At 35.3% G+C, this 13,695-nt stretch overlaps 1 protein-coding gene across 3 annotated transcripts in view; it reads left to right on the top strand.

Moving 5' to 3' along the window:
* The first annotated feature begins 4,543 nt into the window (after nt 1-4,543).
* The window catches only part of LOC107712973 (E3 ubiquitin-protein ligase TRIM62-like), a 51,753-nt gene continuing 42,601 nt past the window's right edge, over nt 4,544-13,695 (top strand). For 2 of the 3 annotated variants that reach the window (XM_016518372.1, XM_016518370.1), the window contains exons 1-2: nt 6,402-6,546; nt 7,701-8,220. In XM_016518372.1, the coding sequence (XP_016373858.1) occupies nt 7,813-8,220 (408 nt within the window). In that variant the 5' untranslated portion in view covers nt 6,402-6,546; nt 7,701-7,812. Of the gene's footprint in view, nt 4,738-6,401; nt 6,547-7,700; nt 8,221-13,695 lie in introns of those variants that run through there. The other variant, XM_016518371.1, reaches the window with a different exon arrangement.

The following is a 13,695-nucleotide window of genomic DNA, read 5'->3' as shown; positions in this document are numbered from 1 at the left end:
TTTTTACACCTCCCTGGTTGAGACTAAATTAATGATATTTCGATTTCTATATAGAGATATGAAGCTAGCGCCACCCAGTGGTTGTTATTTTCTCTACCTCCCTTGCAAATTTATAAGGTGTTTCACTGTTTATATTTTGTCATATCATTTATAGACTTGGTGAATGAGTTTTGTGGGATTACATGAGATGAATGAAAAATAAGTAGAGCCTTCTGTTACAGACACAGGTTGTCCAACACTTTTAGATATAATGGCCCGGTTTCACAGACGGGGCTTAGCCTAAACCAGGATTAAGTCATAGTTCAATTAGGACATTTAAGTCATTTTTATAAACATGTCTTAGAAAAATGCATTTCTGGTGTGCATCTTAAGACAAAACTAAGGCACTGACATGTTTCAAGATCAGTCAGTGCAAGTTTCTTTCAGTTGAAACAGCTCAGATTTACATTTTAGTCTAGGACTAGGCTTAAGCCTTGTCTGTGAAACCGGGGGTATATATCTAAAGATATAACAATGGAGAATCAACATTTTGTATATATTGCATTGCCAAGTATATCGCCAAAGATTTTGCTGGAATATAGGAATGTATATAGTTATTTTTTTAAACATTTGTTTTAAACTTGTAAATGAGTTGTCATTGTAAAATTTTGTATATCCACTTTTATAAAGCACAGTATTATTCACAGTTGTCTATATTATTTTTCTGTTATGCAAGCTATTATTTTAGCATTGCATCACTTGCTCAGCAGTGGATCCTCTGCAGTGAATGGGTGCCGTCAGAATGAGAGTCCAAACATCTGATAAAAACATCACAGTAATCTACAAGTAATCCACACCACTCCAGTCCATCAATTAAGAAACAAATCCATCAAGTCAGTTTTAACATCAAATTGTTGCTTCGAGCTAAAAATACAAGTCTTTTATGCATTAATATTTTCTGCAAATGTTCATTATTTGGTAATCTATTCCTTTAAAAGCATTTTAACTTGAGATTTTTTTTTTCACCTGGTGGACAATAAAATGGGCTAAAAATCCATTTGAGTGACCTAGAAATGCCCTGGTATCACGCAAGAGGAATCTACCAGTCTAAAGCCTGTTTAAATTATTATTATTATTTTTATTTTTTTTACTATGTATTGCTTTGATTTACATGTTTCCCTTTACAGGAATTTCATACGCTGTCAACTGTGCAAACTACAGTGTAGTCAAGACCAAACTGTGGTTCTCCTTGCCAGAACATCCATTATATAGTGGTAGACCACCAGCACAAAAAGCAGTTTAAGATTAACGAGTCTTTAATATGAGGCCGGAGGAAAGCCTCCAGCGGTGGATCAATACAGGTGTTAACCGATTTAAGGAATCACAGAGAAGTATCCCTTTAGGAGCTGATTAAATATTGATCATGCCCTCTATGGCTGTTTTGAAGGTTGCTGTACTCCCACGTCGATATTGCACTGCTCATTTGAACTGTGGAGTGTCTGCTGCTTTCTTTTTCTGAGCGTGGAACAAAGTCTTCTGTAAGCCACAGTCTGTTTGTTGTGAGATTGTTTCAGGAAACCTGGTTTTCCGTTGTAACTTACTGAGTAATTACTTGATTTATTCAGATTTTGTGCATGGGAATCTAGAAGCAATTAAATAACTTAAATGATTTTAGCAAATGGCTGAAATATAACAGAGTGAAAAATTTAAGGGGGTCTGAATACTTTCCGTACCCACTGTACATTTATATATTAAATGTTCTATATTAAATTATTCTCCATTTATTTTCTTTTAAATTTATTTCCATTTTATTTTCATTGTCTTTTTTATGCATAGATTTTATTATCTTGTCCCAGACCCAGACGTTCAGTGTTACAATATGAAAAAACATCAAATATTATTTTTTGAAATAAAATAATAAATACAATTTCGCTCATCTATATCATTTATTTCAATATTTATTTTGTGTAAATCCATCTTTACACAGATTTTTTTTTACCATTTATTTCCACTGTATTTAAGTCGTCTTTATGCATAAGATACTATTGTTATATACTGTATATATAACTTAAAAATAATTATTTTTAAAAATCTGAAAATTATGGTCATCTACAAAAAAATTATTTCACTATTTATTTTGTGTAAATCTATTTTTACACCGGTTATATCACTCACAGTAAATTTTACTGAACCATATTTATTTTTTATTAAACTTACCTTTTTCATTTTTATTATATTTTAATTCTTTTTTTTTTTCTTTTCTTTTTTACACAGATTACATCCCTCTGTGTCAATAGATGATACATATTGATGTGGCATTGGAAATGTTGCCAAAATATTGCCAGAAAATACTGCCAAAAGTACGTGATGCGTGAATGTCTGCTGTTGGACATTGTCAGAGGACAACTTAAATAAACTAGCACAAGTATGAAAGTTTATTTTCTAAAAGTCCACAGAGCCAGCAATGCATACCGAAACCCCAGAGGTGCTTGGCAGTGAGTCATTTCAGTAAGTTGCGTTCTCCATTCTAATCCATCCCTGTTGTGAAAGCACAGTAATGTGTTAAAAGCACAAGTGTTATGATTATGAGTAAGCAAACAGAAGAGATAGCATAGTTTGTGGGAAATGGCTTGTTTGCGCTGCACTCTGTGACAGGAAATCCTGACATCAGGTTGAGGAAGGGAAGCAAACCAACAGCCTACCCATTAAAAGCACGTCGCTTTTCCAATGCAACGTATGCAAGCTATGAATGAATTCTGATAGTATCTTTGTTGCACAGTTTCATAATGAACGCACATATTGATTGCGCTGCAACTGTGAGGTGCAAACAATGAACATGAACCACAGAACCTCCGATTTTCACACACCGAAACTACACAAATAAAGAAGACCTAGCGTTGATGAATGTGTCTTGACAACCGCAGGAAATTTATGAATCAGCAGTTCTTCTTGTAAAGTGGGGACAGGTGTAGAAGACATCCTTATTTCTTATTTGTTTTGGCACGTCAAACCATGAACGCCAGAATAACTCAGCAAAAGGTTTGGTGGTCAAAGGTCAGCTTCTGAAGTGAGATGTGAGGCCAGTGTCAGGAAATGTGGGTGCATTTGAAAGCGCTTTGACAATAATAAGGACAGTAATTTAGTCAGGCAGTTGACCAGTGATGCACCAGGTAGTTTTGAGCAACACTCATAAAACCATAAAACATAAAACCATGTCTGCATTTGTAGTCCCAGTTCAGAGAAATGAACATTCAATTCACGGGCAACAGCTCTGGTGGACTAATCAGCATCTTGATATGCCTCACCTGTGAGGTGGATGGATTATCTTGGCAAAGGAGAAGTGCTCACTAACACAGATTTAGACAGATTTGTGAACAATATTTGAGAGAAATAGGCCTTTTGTGTACATAGAAAAAGTCTTAGATCTTTGAGTTCAGCTCATGAAAAATGGGGGCAAAAACAAAAGTGTTGCGTTTATAATTTTGTTCAGAATATAATATATAATATAATATATTTATTTAATAGTTAATTATTATTTTATTTTTTAAATAAATATTTAAACTATTTAATATTTATAGTTATATAGTTAGTAATTGTTAGTTGGATATAGTTGAATTGTCACTCAATTAAAGCAATTAATGTTGCCATTTCAAAGCGGGTCTCGCCTTCTGAATGTTTGCGTATTGAACACATCCTTCAGGTGCTGCGAAGCAAAAGGCTAAAGGCATGCAAAGATGTTCAGCTCCTAATGCAGGTGTGTGAGTTGTCGTCATCTATTTTGGAGTGATTGCAATGTATTCTAAATGGTAAAATAGAAAAACATTATTTTAAATTGTAATAATATTTCATGATATTACTGTTTTTTTTCTGTATTTTTGATCAAATAAATTCAGGCTTGATGAGCAGAAGAGACTTCTTTCAAAAATCATTAAAAATAGTAACGTGTCCAAACTTTTGACCGGTACTGTATAAGTAAAAATATAAAAAATTTACAATGAAATGTTGTATAAATAAAAGGTTAGGAATCATCTATCTATCTATCTATCTATCTATCTATCTATCTATCTGTTGAAGTCTATACACCTGAACAAAAGTTGATAATTTGCATTGCAGATTAAGAAAACCATAAACTAAATTAAAATATATAATGTTATTCTTTCTGATCATTTTTAGTTCATTTTACAATTATGTTAAATTAAATACTTAAAATGTTATAATTATTTTTAGATGTTTTCTTTAATTTAATAGTATGCTGAACTCACTGTATAAGAACAAATTTCGTATCGACCTACAAACACACGCCAGCAGAGTGCGAGCAATCACTCTGATATTATCATATGCTCATTTCTGCCCATGATGAGGCAGCCAGGGCTGTACCATCACAGCAGCGGGAGGGGTTCACCTTTACCCGTGTAAAAATGTCTTATATCTTTCACGAATCCAGCCCAGATGACAAACACAAATGAAAGGTGTGTACTTTACTTAATTTCCTTACAGCACGAATCAAACTCCCGAGAGAGCTGTCTTATCTTGCCACCTGTTTGTGTGTGTGTCCCCTGTAGAGTTGGTTCGCTCCGTTGCTGTGCGCCTCTGGATCGAGAGTAGAGCAGTGCGATTTAAGAGGAGCTGCGCGTGCGGTCGCTCTTCAGCTTTGAACAATCTGACCTGATGAAAATGTTTAATTAAAACCACGACCTGCTCTTTCAATTATGTGACAGTCGGCTGTTTCCACTGTACAACGCGTCTGGACCGCTTAGGGTAAGTGAAAGAAGTGAGAATGTCCGTTTTCGGAGAGGACCAAATAGATAGGAAATCTGTTTACACATCCTGCTAGCTGGCTAATTATTTAGCAGCCGGCTTGGATAAACAGTAAAAAGAAAACAATGGAAAAAGGGAAGAGAAATGATTTGAAAAGCTGTTTTTTAAAACAAAGCAGTGATGTTCATAACTTTTGTGCGTTTGCCATGGAGTACAGAAGCGTTCTGATGTGTATAACAGATGGGCTTGATAAGATCCAATTAACTTCAGCGGAAGTCTATGGTGGCAGTATTTATAACCTGATTTAGAGATTCAAGGTGTTTCATTAGCAATTGAAATTTTATTTTGATAATTTCAGATTTGTTATATTGAATTCAGTTGAAGTCTTTGGTGACTGACTGGGAGTCTGTATAAATTAACCTGTTTTATAAATGAATGTCTTTAATTAGCGAGTAGCGAGGGAATATCGTTCAGCTCATGAAAAATGGGGGCAAAAACAAAAGTGTTGCGTTTATAATTTTGTTCAGAATATAATATATAATATAATATATTTATTTAATAGTTAATTATTATTTTATTTTTTAAATAAATATTTAAACTATTTAATATTTATAGTTATATAGTTAGTAATTGTTAGTTGGATATAGTTGAATTGTCACTCAATTAAAGCAATTAATGTTGCCATTTCAAAGCGGGTCTCGCCTTCTGAATGTTTGCGTATTGAACACATCCTTCAGGTGCTGCGAAGCAAAAGGCTAAAGGCATGCAAAGATGTTCAGCTCCTAATGCAGGTGTGTGAGTTGTCGTCATCTATTTTGGAGTGATTGCAATGTATTCTAAATGGTAAAATAGAAAAACATTATTTTAAATTGTAATAATATTTCATGATATTACTGTTTTTTTTCTGTATTTTTGATCAAATAAATTCAGGCTTGATGAGCAGAAGAGACTTCTTTCAAAAATCATTAAAAATAGTAACGTGTCCAAACTTTTGACCGGTACTGTATAAGTAAAAATATAAAAAATTTACAATGAAATGTTGTATAAATAAAAGGTTAGGAATCATCTATCTATCTATCTATCTATCTATCTATCTATCTATCTATCTATCTGTTGAAGTCTATACACCTGAACAAAAGTTGATAATTTGCATTGCAGATTAAGAAAACCATAAACTAAATTAAAATATATAATGTTATTCTTTCTGATCATTTTTAGTTCATTTTACAATTATGTTAAATTAAATACTTAAAATGTTATAATTATTTTTAGATGTTTTCTTTAATTTAATAGTATGCTGAACTCACTGTATAAGAACAAATTTCGTATCGACCTACAAACACACGCCAGCAGAGTGCGAGCAATCACTCTGATATTATCATATGCTCATTTCTTCCCTTGATGAGGAAGCCGGAGCTGTACCATCACAGCAGCGGGAGGGATTCACCCTTCATTCGTGTAAAAATGTCTTATATACTTCACGAATCCAGCCCAGATGATAAAGACAAATCAGAGGCAAGTACTTTACTTAATTTCCTTAAAGCAAAAGTAAAAGTCCCGAGAGAGCTGTATTAGATTGCCATTGTTTGTGTGTGTGTCCCCCCCCATGTGGAGTTGGTTCGCTCCGTTGCTGTGCGCCTCTGGATCGCGTGTAGAGCGGTGGGATTGTGAGGAGCTGCGCGTGCGGTCGGTCGCTTCGCCTTTGAAGAGTCTGACGTGATGAACATTTTTAATTAAAACAACGAGCTGCTCTATCAATTATGTGACAGTCGGCTGTTTCCAGTGTACAACGCGTCAGGAACGTTCAGGGTAAGCGAATGAAGTGATAATGTCAGTTTTTTGAGAGGATTGAATAGATGGAAAATCTGTTTACACATCCTGCTAGCTGGCTAATTATTTAGCAGCCGGCTTTTATAAACAATAAAAAGGAAATCATGGACAGAGTGAAGAGAAATGATGTAAAAGCTGTTTTTTAAAACAAAGCAGTGATGTTCATAACTTTTGTGCGTTTGCCATGGAGTACAGAAGCGTTCTGATGTGTATAACAGATGGGCTTGATAAGATCCAATTAACTTCAGCGGAAGTCTATGGTGGCAGTATTTATAACCTGATTTAGAGATTCAAGGTGTTTCATTAGCAATTGAAATTTTATTTTGATAATTTCAGATTTGTTATATTGAATTCAGTTGAAGTCTTTGGTGACTGACTGGGAGTCTGTATAAATTAACCTGTTTTATAAATGAATGTCTTTAATTAGCGAGTAGCGAGGGAATATCATTTTGAATAATTTAAGATCTTTAAATGCGTTAATATCTTATTTAAATTTGACAAGATTATGGACGCTCATTCCTGCAGTAAGTTAAATTAAAAAATAAAATTATAAAATTAAATGCAAAAACAAACAAATACACGTAATAATAGGAAAATAAATAAAAAAGAATAAAAAATAAATACAGAAAATAATAAATACGAAAAAGTACATTTAAAAATTATTTTAAGCCATTTCTTTCTTCCTTTCTTTCTGTCTTTCTGTCTGTCTGCAAGTTTGAGTGTCCATACAAGATTCCTTTGTGACTGAGTGACAGTCTGTATAAAATTCGTTTAGAAATGAATGTATTTCATTAGCCAGGGAATATCCTTTCAGATTCTTAAATGAAAATGTAATAATTTTTTAATGGGCTTGATAAGATCCTATTGAATCCTGCAGAATCATGAGTTCAGTAAATAATCAGATTTTCAGGCGAGTCTCCTTTAATTAAGGAGTATCATAATTTTCTTCTCTTTCAATCAGATTTATCTGCATTTGCTGATCAAGTCATTATAATGTAGGGTGAAGTCCATGTCTAAAGCCTTTTTGCCTGCTTATCTGAGAGTCTAATATCAAACATATCAAAAAAGTATGCCTTTTGCAGAACCGTCTTTTTAATGTCTCACTTATTTGCTTTGTCTATGCTCTTTTTCAGGAATCAGTAGAGGGACATTTTCAAGCCTCAAAGAGCCCAGCTGATTTAGAAACTCAGGGTTCGTGCGTCCTGCTACCTGCACAGTGCATGACCGACCCCTCCATAGATTTAAATGGCTTGCTGTCTGAAAGACGAGCTCTTGTGTTCCATTTGTCTGAGCATTTATCAAGACCCAGTCAGTTTCGGCTGCGAGCACTACTTCTGCCGTAAGTGCATCACTGAGCACTGGAGCAGACAGGAGCACCACGGGCCGCGAGACTGCCCGGAGTGCAGGAGGACCTTCACGGATCCCCTTCTGTCCCCGAGCCTGAAGCTCTCCAACATCGTGGAGAGGTATGCTGCTTTCCCTCTGGACGCCATCCTGAACGCCCAGAGGAACTCGTACCCATGCAAGGACCATGAAAAGGTCAAGCTCTTCTGCTTAAGTGACAAGAGCTTGGTGTGCTTCTTCTGCGATGAGCCTGCCTTACACGAACAGCACCAAGTCACTACCGTTGACGAGGCCTATGAGGAAATACAGGTCTGTTTGTTTGGATTTTACGAGCCCTTTGGGTTATGTATGTCGTGAAAGCATTTATTGTTTCCATCAGAATATTATTTTATTTTTTCAGTTTTCTTACAGGTTGTAAAGCACAATTAAAAATGTTGTGTAATACACAATGTCCCAGGCCTTAAGGAAGGTCAGTTATTAGGCTCTTGGCAGTTAGGCGGTCATTACAATAACCTAAGGGTGACATAATGTGAGTTATGTAGAATCTGAAAACTTGCTGTTGTCATTGGGAGGCTTTCTGATTACCATGATTAAGAATGAGGTGTGGATTTAGTGTCCAAACCCACATTGCATTTATTTAAAACTGATGTAGGTCTGTGATTAAGTCTTTCTTTCATGAGTCTCATTACCATTTTTGTAAACCTCCAAATGCCAGCGGTGATCATTGTTTGTTTTTTCTGTTCAGTTTATCTGAATGTTTGGTACAGTAGATGTTCAGAGCATCTACTCTATAGTTTCTCTTTCTCCATCTTTGCTTGGACATGCACAGGAAAATTAGTGCAGAAATATGTTTTCATAAGTTCATTCTAGATCTGTTTTGGTTTTACTATTATTATTATTGGTAGAAGCCTGTAATTTCTGTGTTTGTTTAAACCAAACAGCTGTTCTGGAGAGATATTAATGAAGCGCATCCCAGTTATTTACCTTATGAGCTTGCAAATGGTTTTGAAAATGTACTTTTTCCTCTCACTGTACTACTTTTGTAATGATTCATTTTTACTTTTAGGTTTGAGAGCTTTCAGAGCTTTATGTTATTTGCCTCAAATGCTTTTCATATAATTTATTTAGCTTTGTTAGGTTCTCTTTATTCACCGTACTTCCTGGTCTTTACAACCAACCATCCACCTGTGTGTAAATACTGTTCCTTTGAAAACTGCTGGCTGTATACTGCAAGAATAGGTCAACTTCTCCCACATTTTCCTCTGAGCTTTTCTGGTGTCTGGTGAATGCATGGAATAATGTAATGTTTAGATGGCAATGCAATTACAAATCTTAATGGACTCTATAGTTTGACATATTGGTCATTCAGTGCCTCCATCTGAGGTCTGATAACACACATCAGAGGTGGCTAAAAGTGACACTTGCGTTTAGTGCGACTTGGCCTTATCTGTAGGACTTTTTTATTGTCTGGAAGTGAGAAAGTACTTGAGAGATACAGATAGGAAACAGCAGTGACACTGATGCAGTTAAGACAACCAAGCACAAGTGAAGTGTTTCTGTCAAACAGATTGCTTTATACACAAGCTGACTTTAATTTTACAACAATGGTGAGATGACGGTGTAATTAACATGGTGTATTTTTTGTGCTGGAAAATAGTTCACTGAAAAATTTAAATTTGCTGAAAATTTATTCATTCTCTGTCCATCCAAGATGTAGATGAGTTTGTTTCTTCATCGGAACTGATTTGGAGAAATGTAGCATTCCATCACTTGCTCATCAATGGAGGCTCTGCAGTGAATGGGTGCCGTCAGAATGAGAGTCCAAACAGCTGATAAAAACATCACAATAATCCACACGACCCTAGTCCATGAATTAATGTTTTGTGAAATGAAAAGCTGCTTGTTTGTAACAAATTTATCGAGACGTCTTTAACTATTGCTTTTAATATTGCTTTCTCCAGTGAAAAATTCATCTTGTTTGAATCAGGAGAGAAATATGCACAGACCAAGCACCGTTTACAAGAGATAACAGTCTGAAACAGTTCTAAACAGTTACTGAATGTTGGTGGATTTTGATTGTAGAGGACAACAGGAGATGGACTTTTTCCATTAGAGGGAACATTATTTTGTATTATGGAATATTTTCGCAAGAGGTGACTGTTTGAGGTTAAAAACATCTTGATGGATCCGTTTCTTACAAACTTGCAGTTTTCACTTCACAAGATGTTAATTGATGGACTGGAGTTGTGTGGACTTGTTATTGTGATGTTTTTATTTGCTACATTTGTTTGGACTTTAATACTGACGGCACCCATTCACTGCAGAGGATCCATTGGTGAGCAAGTGATGGAATGCTACATTTCTCCAAATCAATGAAGTAACAAACTCGTCTATGTATTGGATGGCCTGAGGGTAAATACATTTTCAGCTAATTTTCATTTCTGGCCAAACTATTCCTGCTGTTTTAATTATTTCTATGCATGAGCATCATTTTTGGTCGAATTGAGTTTTTCACAGTCCTTCACCTTTTGTAGTCAGCACTGCAGAAGGGTTAGACGCCTCTAAACTCTTGTTGGGGAATTAATAGGAGCAACAAGCTGCAGTTGTCAGACAATAGCAGCGGTCTCTTTAGAGACACTCCAGGGACAGACTTTATTCCATTCCATGTCTTTTGAGATGCACACATCGAGGGACGGCTTTCACTGAAAGCCTCTGTCAAGAACAAATACTCCCCATGAGAAACTGCATACTCACTAATGCCAAGTGTGTACTTTATACACACGTTTTTCTGCAATTTACTCTTAACACAACAAAGAGCGAATTGCTATGGAATTCCTGGGCAGCTCTTGGGTGCAAAATGAAACTGTTTATCCACAACAAAGCCCTTTGGCTAAATGAGGTACTGTGTTTGAGTGTTGGAGGGGGTTTCATAAGATGTGGCATTACATGGGAATCAATAAAGCACTCGTAAGGTTTATTCTGTTAGCACTAACATGAGCAAACTAGCTGAGGAGCTTATTTATTTCTGAGGAAAAAAATCTGCAGTTACTATAACTTTGTGATATTTTGTGGTAAATTATGCAAAATTATGCATTTTGAATTAATCTATTCATCATAAGCAGTGGATGATGCTTATTTACTATAAAAAATATGTTTATATCTACATTGACTAGTTGTGCACATTAGTCATTGGTTTTGGAAATTCACTGAACTTGGTATATTGATATAATATGCCATTTTATAAGAAACCACAAAGGAATGTTAATTGTTATTTTTTGGCATTGAATTATTTTTTATTTTTTTTGTAAATGAAGAACTACTGCTCTCTATTTTTTTTGTTCAGTAATCTCAATATTTTTCCCCTCTCTTTTTACTTTTGCTCTTATGAGCTTCCGTGAAAATAGTAATGCTTTTTAAGCTTATGTAGCTTTTATTGTTGTTGTTTATAGTCTGACGTTTCCGGCTTCCAGATCTCTCTGGTTTTATATACTGATGATACTAATTTCAGTGAACTAGTGATTTAGTAGATTTATGGTTTAAAGAAGATCAGGCAGCACAGATCTGGACCTCTATCAACAAATGACTTACCAAGTCGACAATAGATCATTCTGCTTAGACTGAGCCTGTGTTTCAGTGAGAATAGAAGGCTCATTGTCTGTACTGAAACAGACTCAAGCGGTCATTTCTTATTTGAAGTGCCACTGTTCAGTGCTTTTATTAGATTTAATAGATGGTCAACTGTCTGCAGATGTCAGCACAGGCAGGACAGAAACTTTGATGATATTGTATAGTCTCTTTTAGAACAAAATATTGCCATTGGCTGACCACTTTAGCTTATTACTTGCATCATTACTATATCAGCATTATATCAGCATCATATTGGCCATTTGACCAACCTGCTCTTTTTCAATATTCTTGCTCTCATCCTCTTCCTTCGATTTGTGTCTACAGTCTTTCACGCAGTCTCTTTTCTTACACTTCGCCAGTCTCCCTCTCTCTCGTAGTCTCTGTCTATCTTTCTCACCATTTTTTTCGCTCTTCTTATTCATGCCCCATCTCTCCTGTTGACACCTTTAGAGTTCAGACACCTCTGTGATTAAGTAGAGGCTGAGGGAAATAGGCTGCTGGGAAGGGAAATAAAAATTCTGTGCGGGTGTTCCATCAGCGGCGCAGGCCCATGCCAGATGTGGAGCGTTATTTAAGCAGAATGACCGCGTATGTTTACTGTTTCGTTTTATGTGGTGCAATTTTGCATTGATGCCCAAAAGTGCTTCTTGTTGCATGCAAACAAACAAAAAACAAAAACAGTGTTTTATCACAGGAATAATCATAGCAATTTACAATAAGCTCTCTTTTTTTTTGCTGAAAATTTAATCACACTCAGGCCATCCAAGATGTAGATGTTTGTTTCTTCATCAGAACAGATTTGGAGTGTCCCTTTTTAACCCAGCGCTGGGTTATATTTAACCCAGCATTTTTTAGAGTGTAGCATACATAATGTAGCATCACTAATGGGTCCTCTGCAGTGAATGGGTGCCGTCAGAATGAGACTCCAAACGTTGATAAAAGCATCACAATAATCCACAAGTAATCCTGGCAAAAATATGAGTCCATAATCCATAATAATACTTCCTCCAGTGAAAAAGTCCATCCCCTTTTGTCCTCTCATATCAGAATCCACTGACATATTTGTTTAGAACTGTTTTGGACTGTTTTTGCTTGTGCATGGTGTTTGATCTGTGCATATTTCTCTCCTGATTCAGATTAAATTTTTTTTCTGGAGAAAGCAATATTATGGATAGAGTTATTTAGTTTAGAGGTATTTGTATTTGTATTAGTTGAGATTAAAAATAAAATGAATAAATGCTGTACAAGTATTGTTCAATGTTATTTCATGTTAACTAATATAGTAATAGCTAATGTTAACAAATGAAGCTTTATTGTAAAGTTTTTAATAATAAGGACCGTTCTTTAGGGTTGGCAACTGAAAACCATTTCCATTTTTTATAATTAAAAAAATTAATGAATTGTCACTCCACTTAACAGCACCTGAACATTGTACCTAAAATACTTGACTAAAATACTCTGAAAATGTATTTTTTGCGGTTACTGAATCTACAGAGGATGAGAGAGTTTAAGCTAATTTGTAAGTGAAGACTGAGCTGAAAAATACTAAATAAACAAAACATCTACCTATTGCAATGTGCTCGCTTGTTGTCACGTCAGTGTTTCAAACTCATGAGTTATTGATTTTGATCAGTCTGAGAGGTATTTGCAGAACCATTCATTAATTTCATCATGTCAAACTCAAAAGTGAGAACTGAACTTCTTAAGATGTAATTCTTTATAATTGGTTCATACAAAACATACAGTTAAAGATACACATTTTGTCATAATAAATGGTATTTCACAAAAAGAGAACATTATTAAAAATGTTTTTTATTTTTTTATTGTGTACTGAACAAAAAGTATTACTAAAGTACTAAAAGAATCGTTAATGGAATCATTAAATAACTGGAAACACTGTGTTAAATTGTTTAAAGGTGACATATCATGAAAATCTGACTTTTCCAGGTTTTGAGTGCTATAATCAGGTCCCCGGTGCATCTACCAACCAAGGAAACGTGAAAAAGATTAACCCAGTAACTTTGTTTTGGGAAGCCTTTTTCTGTAATCGTCTGAAAAAACGAGCGCGTCTGATTTCGCTCCCCTAGTGACTTCGCAAAGGGATCTCATAATAATATTACCGCCCCTTAATCTGTAAATTTACACCCACGGCGCCGT

The sequence above is a fragment of the Sinocyclocheilus rhinocerous genome, unplaced genomic scaffold, assembly GCF_001515625.1.
Source record: "Sinocyclocheilus rhinocerous isolate Xijiao unplaced genomic scaffold, SAMN03320098_v1.1 scaffold147, whole genome shotgun sequence".
Taxonomy (NCBI): domain Eukaryota; kingdom Metazoa; phylum Chordata; class Actinopteri; order Cypriniformes; family Cyprinidae; genus Sinocyclocheilus; species Sinocyclocheilus rhinocerous.
The sequence above is the reverse complement of the archived record's forward strand: the minus strand, read 5'-3'. Positions and strand labels throughout refer to the sequence as shown.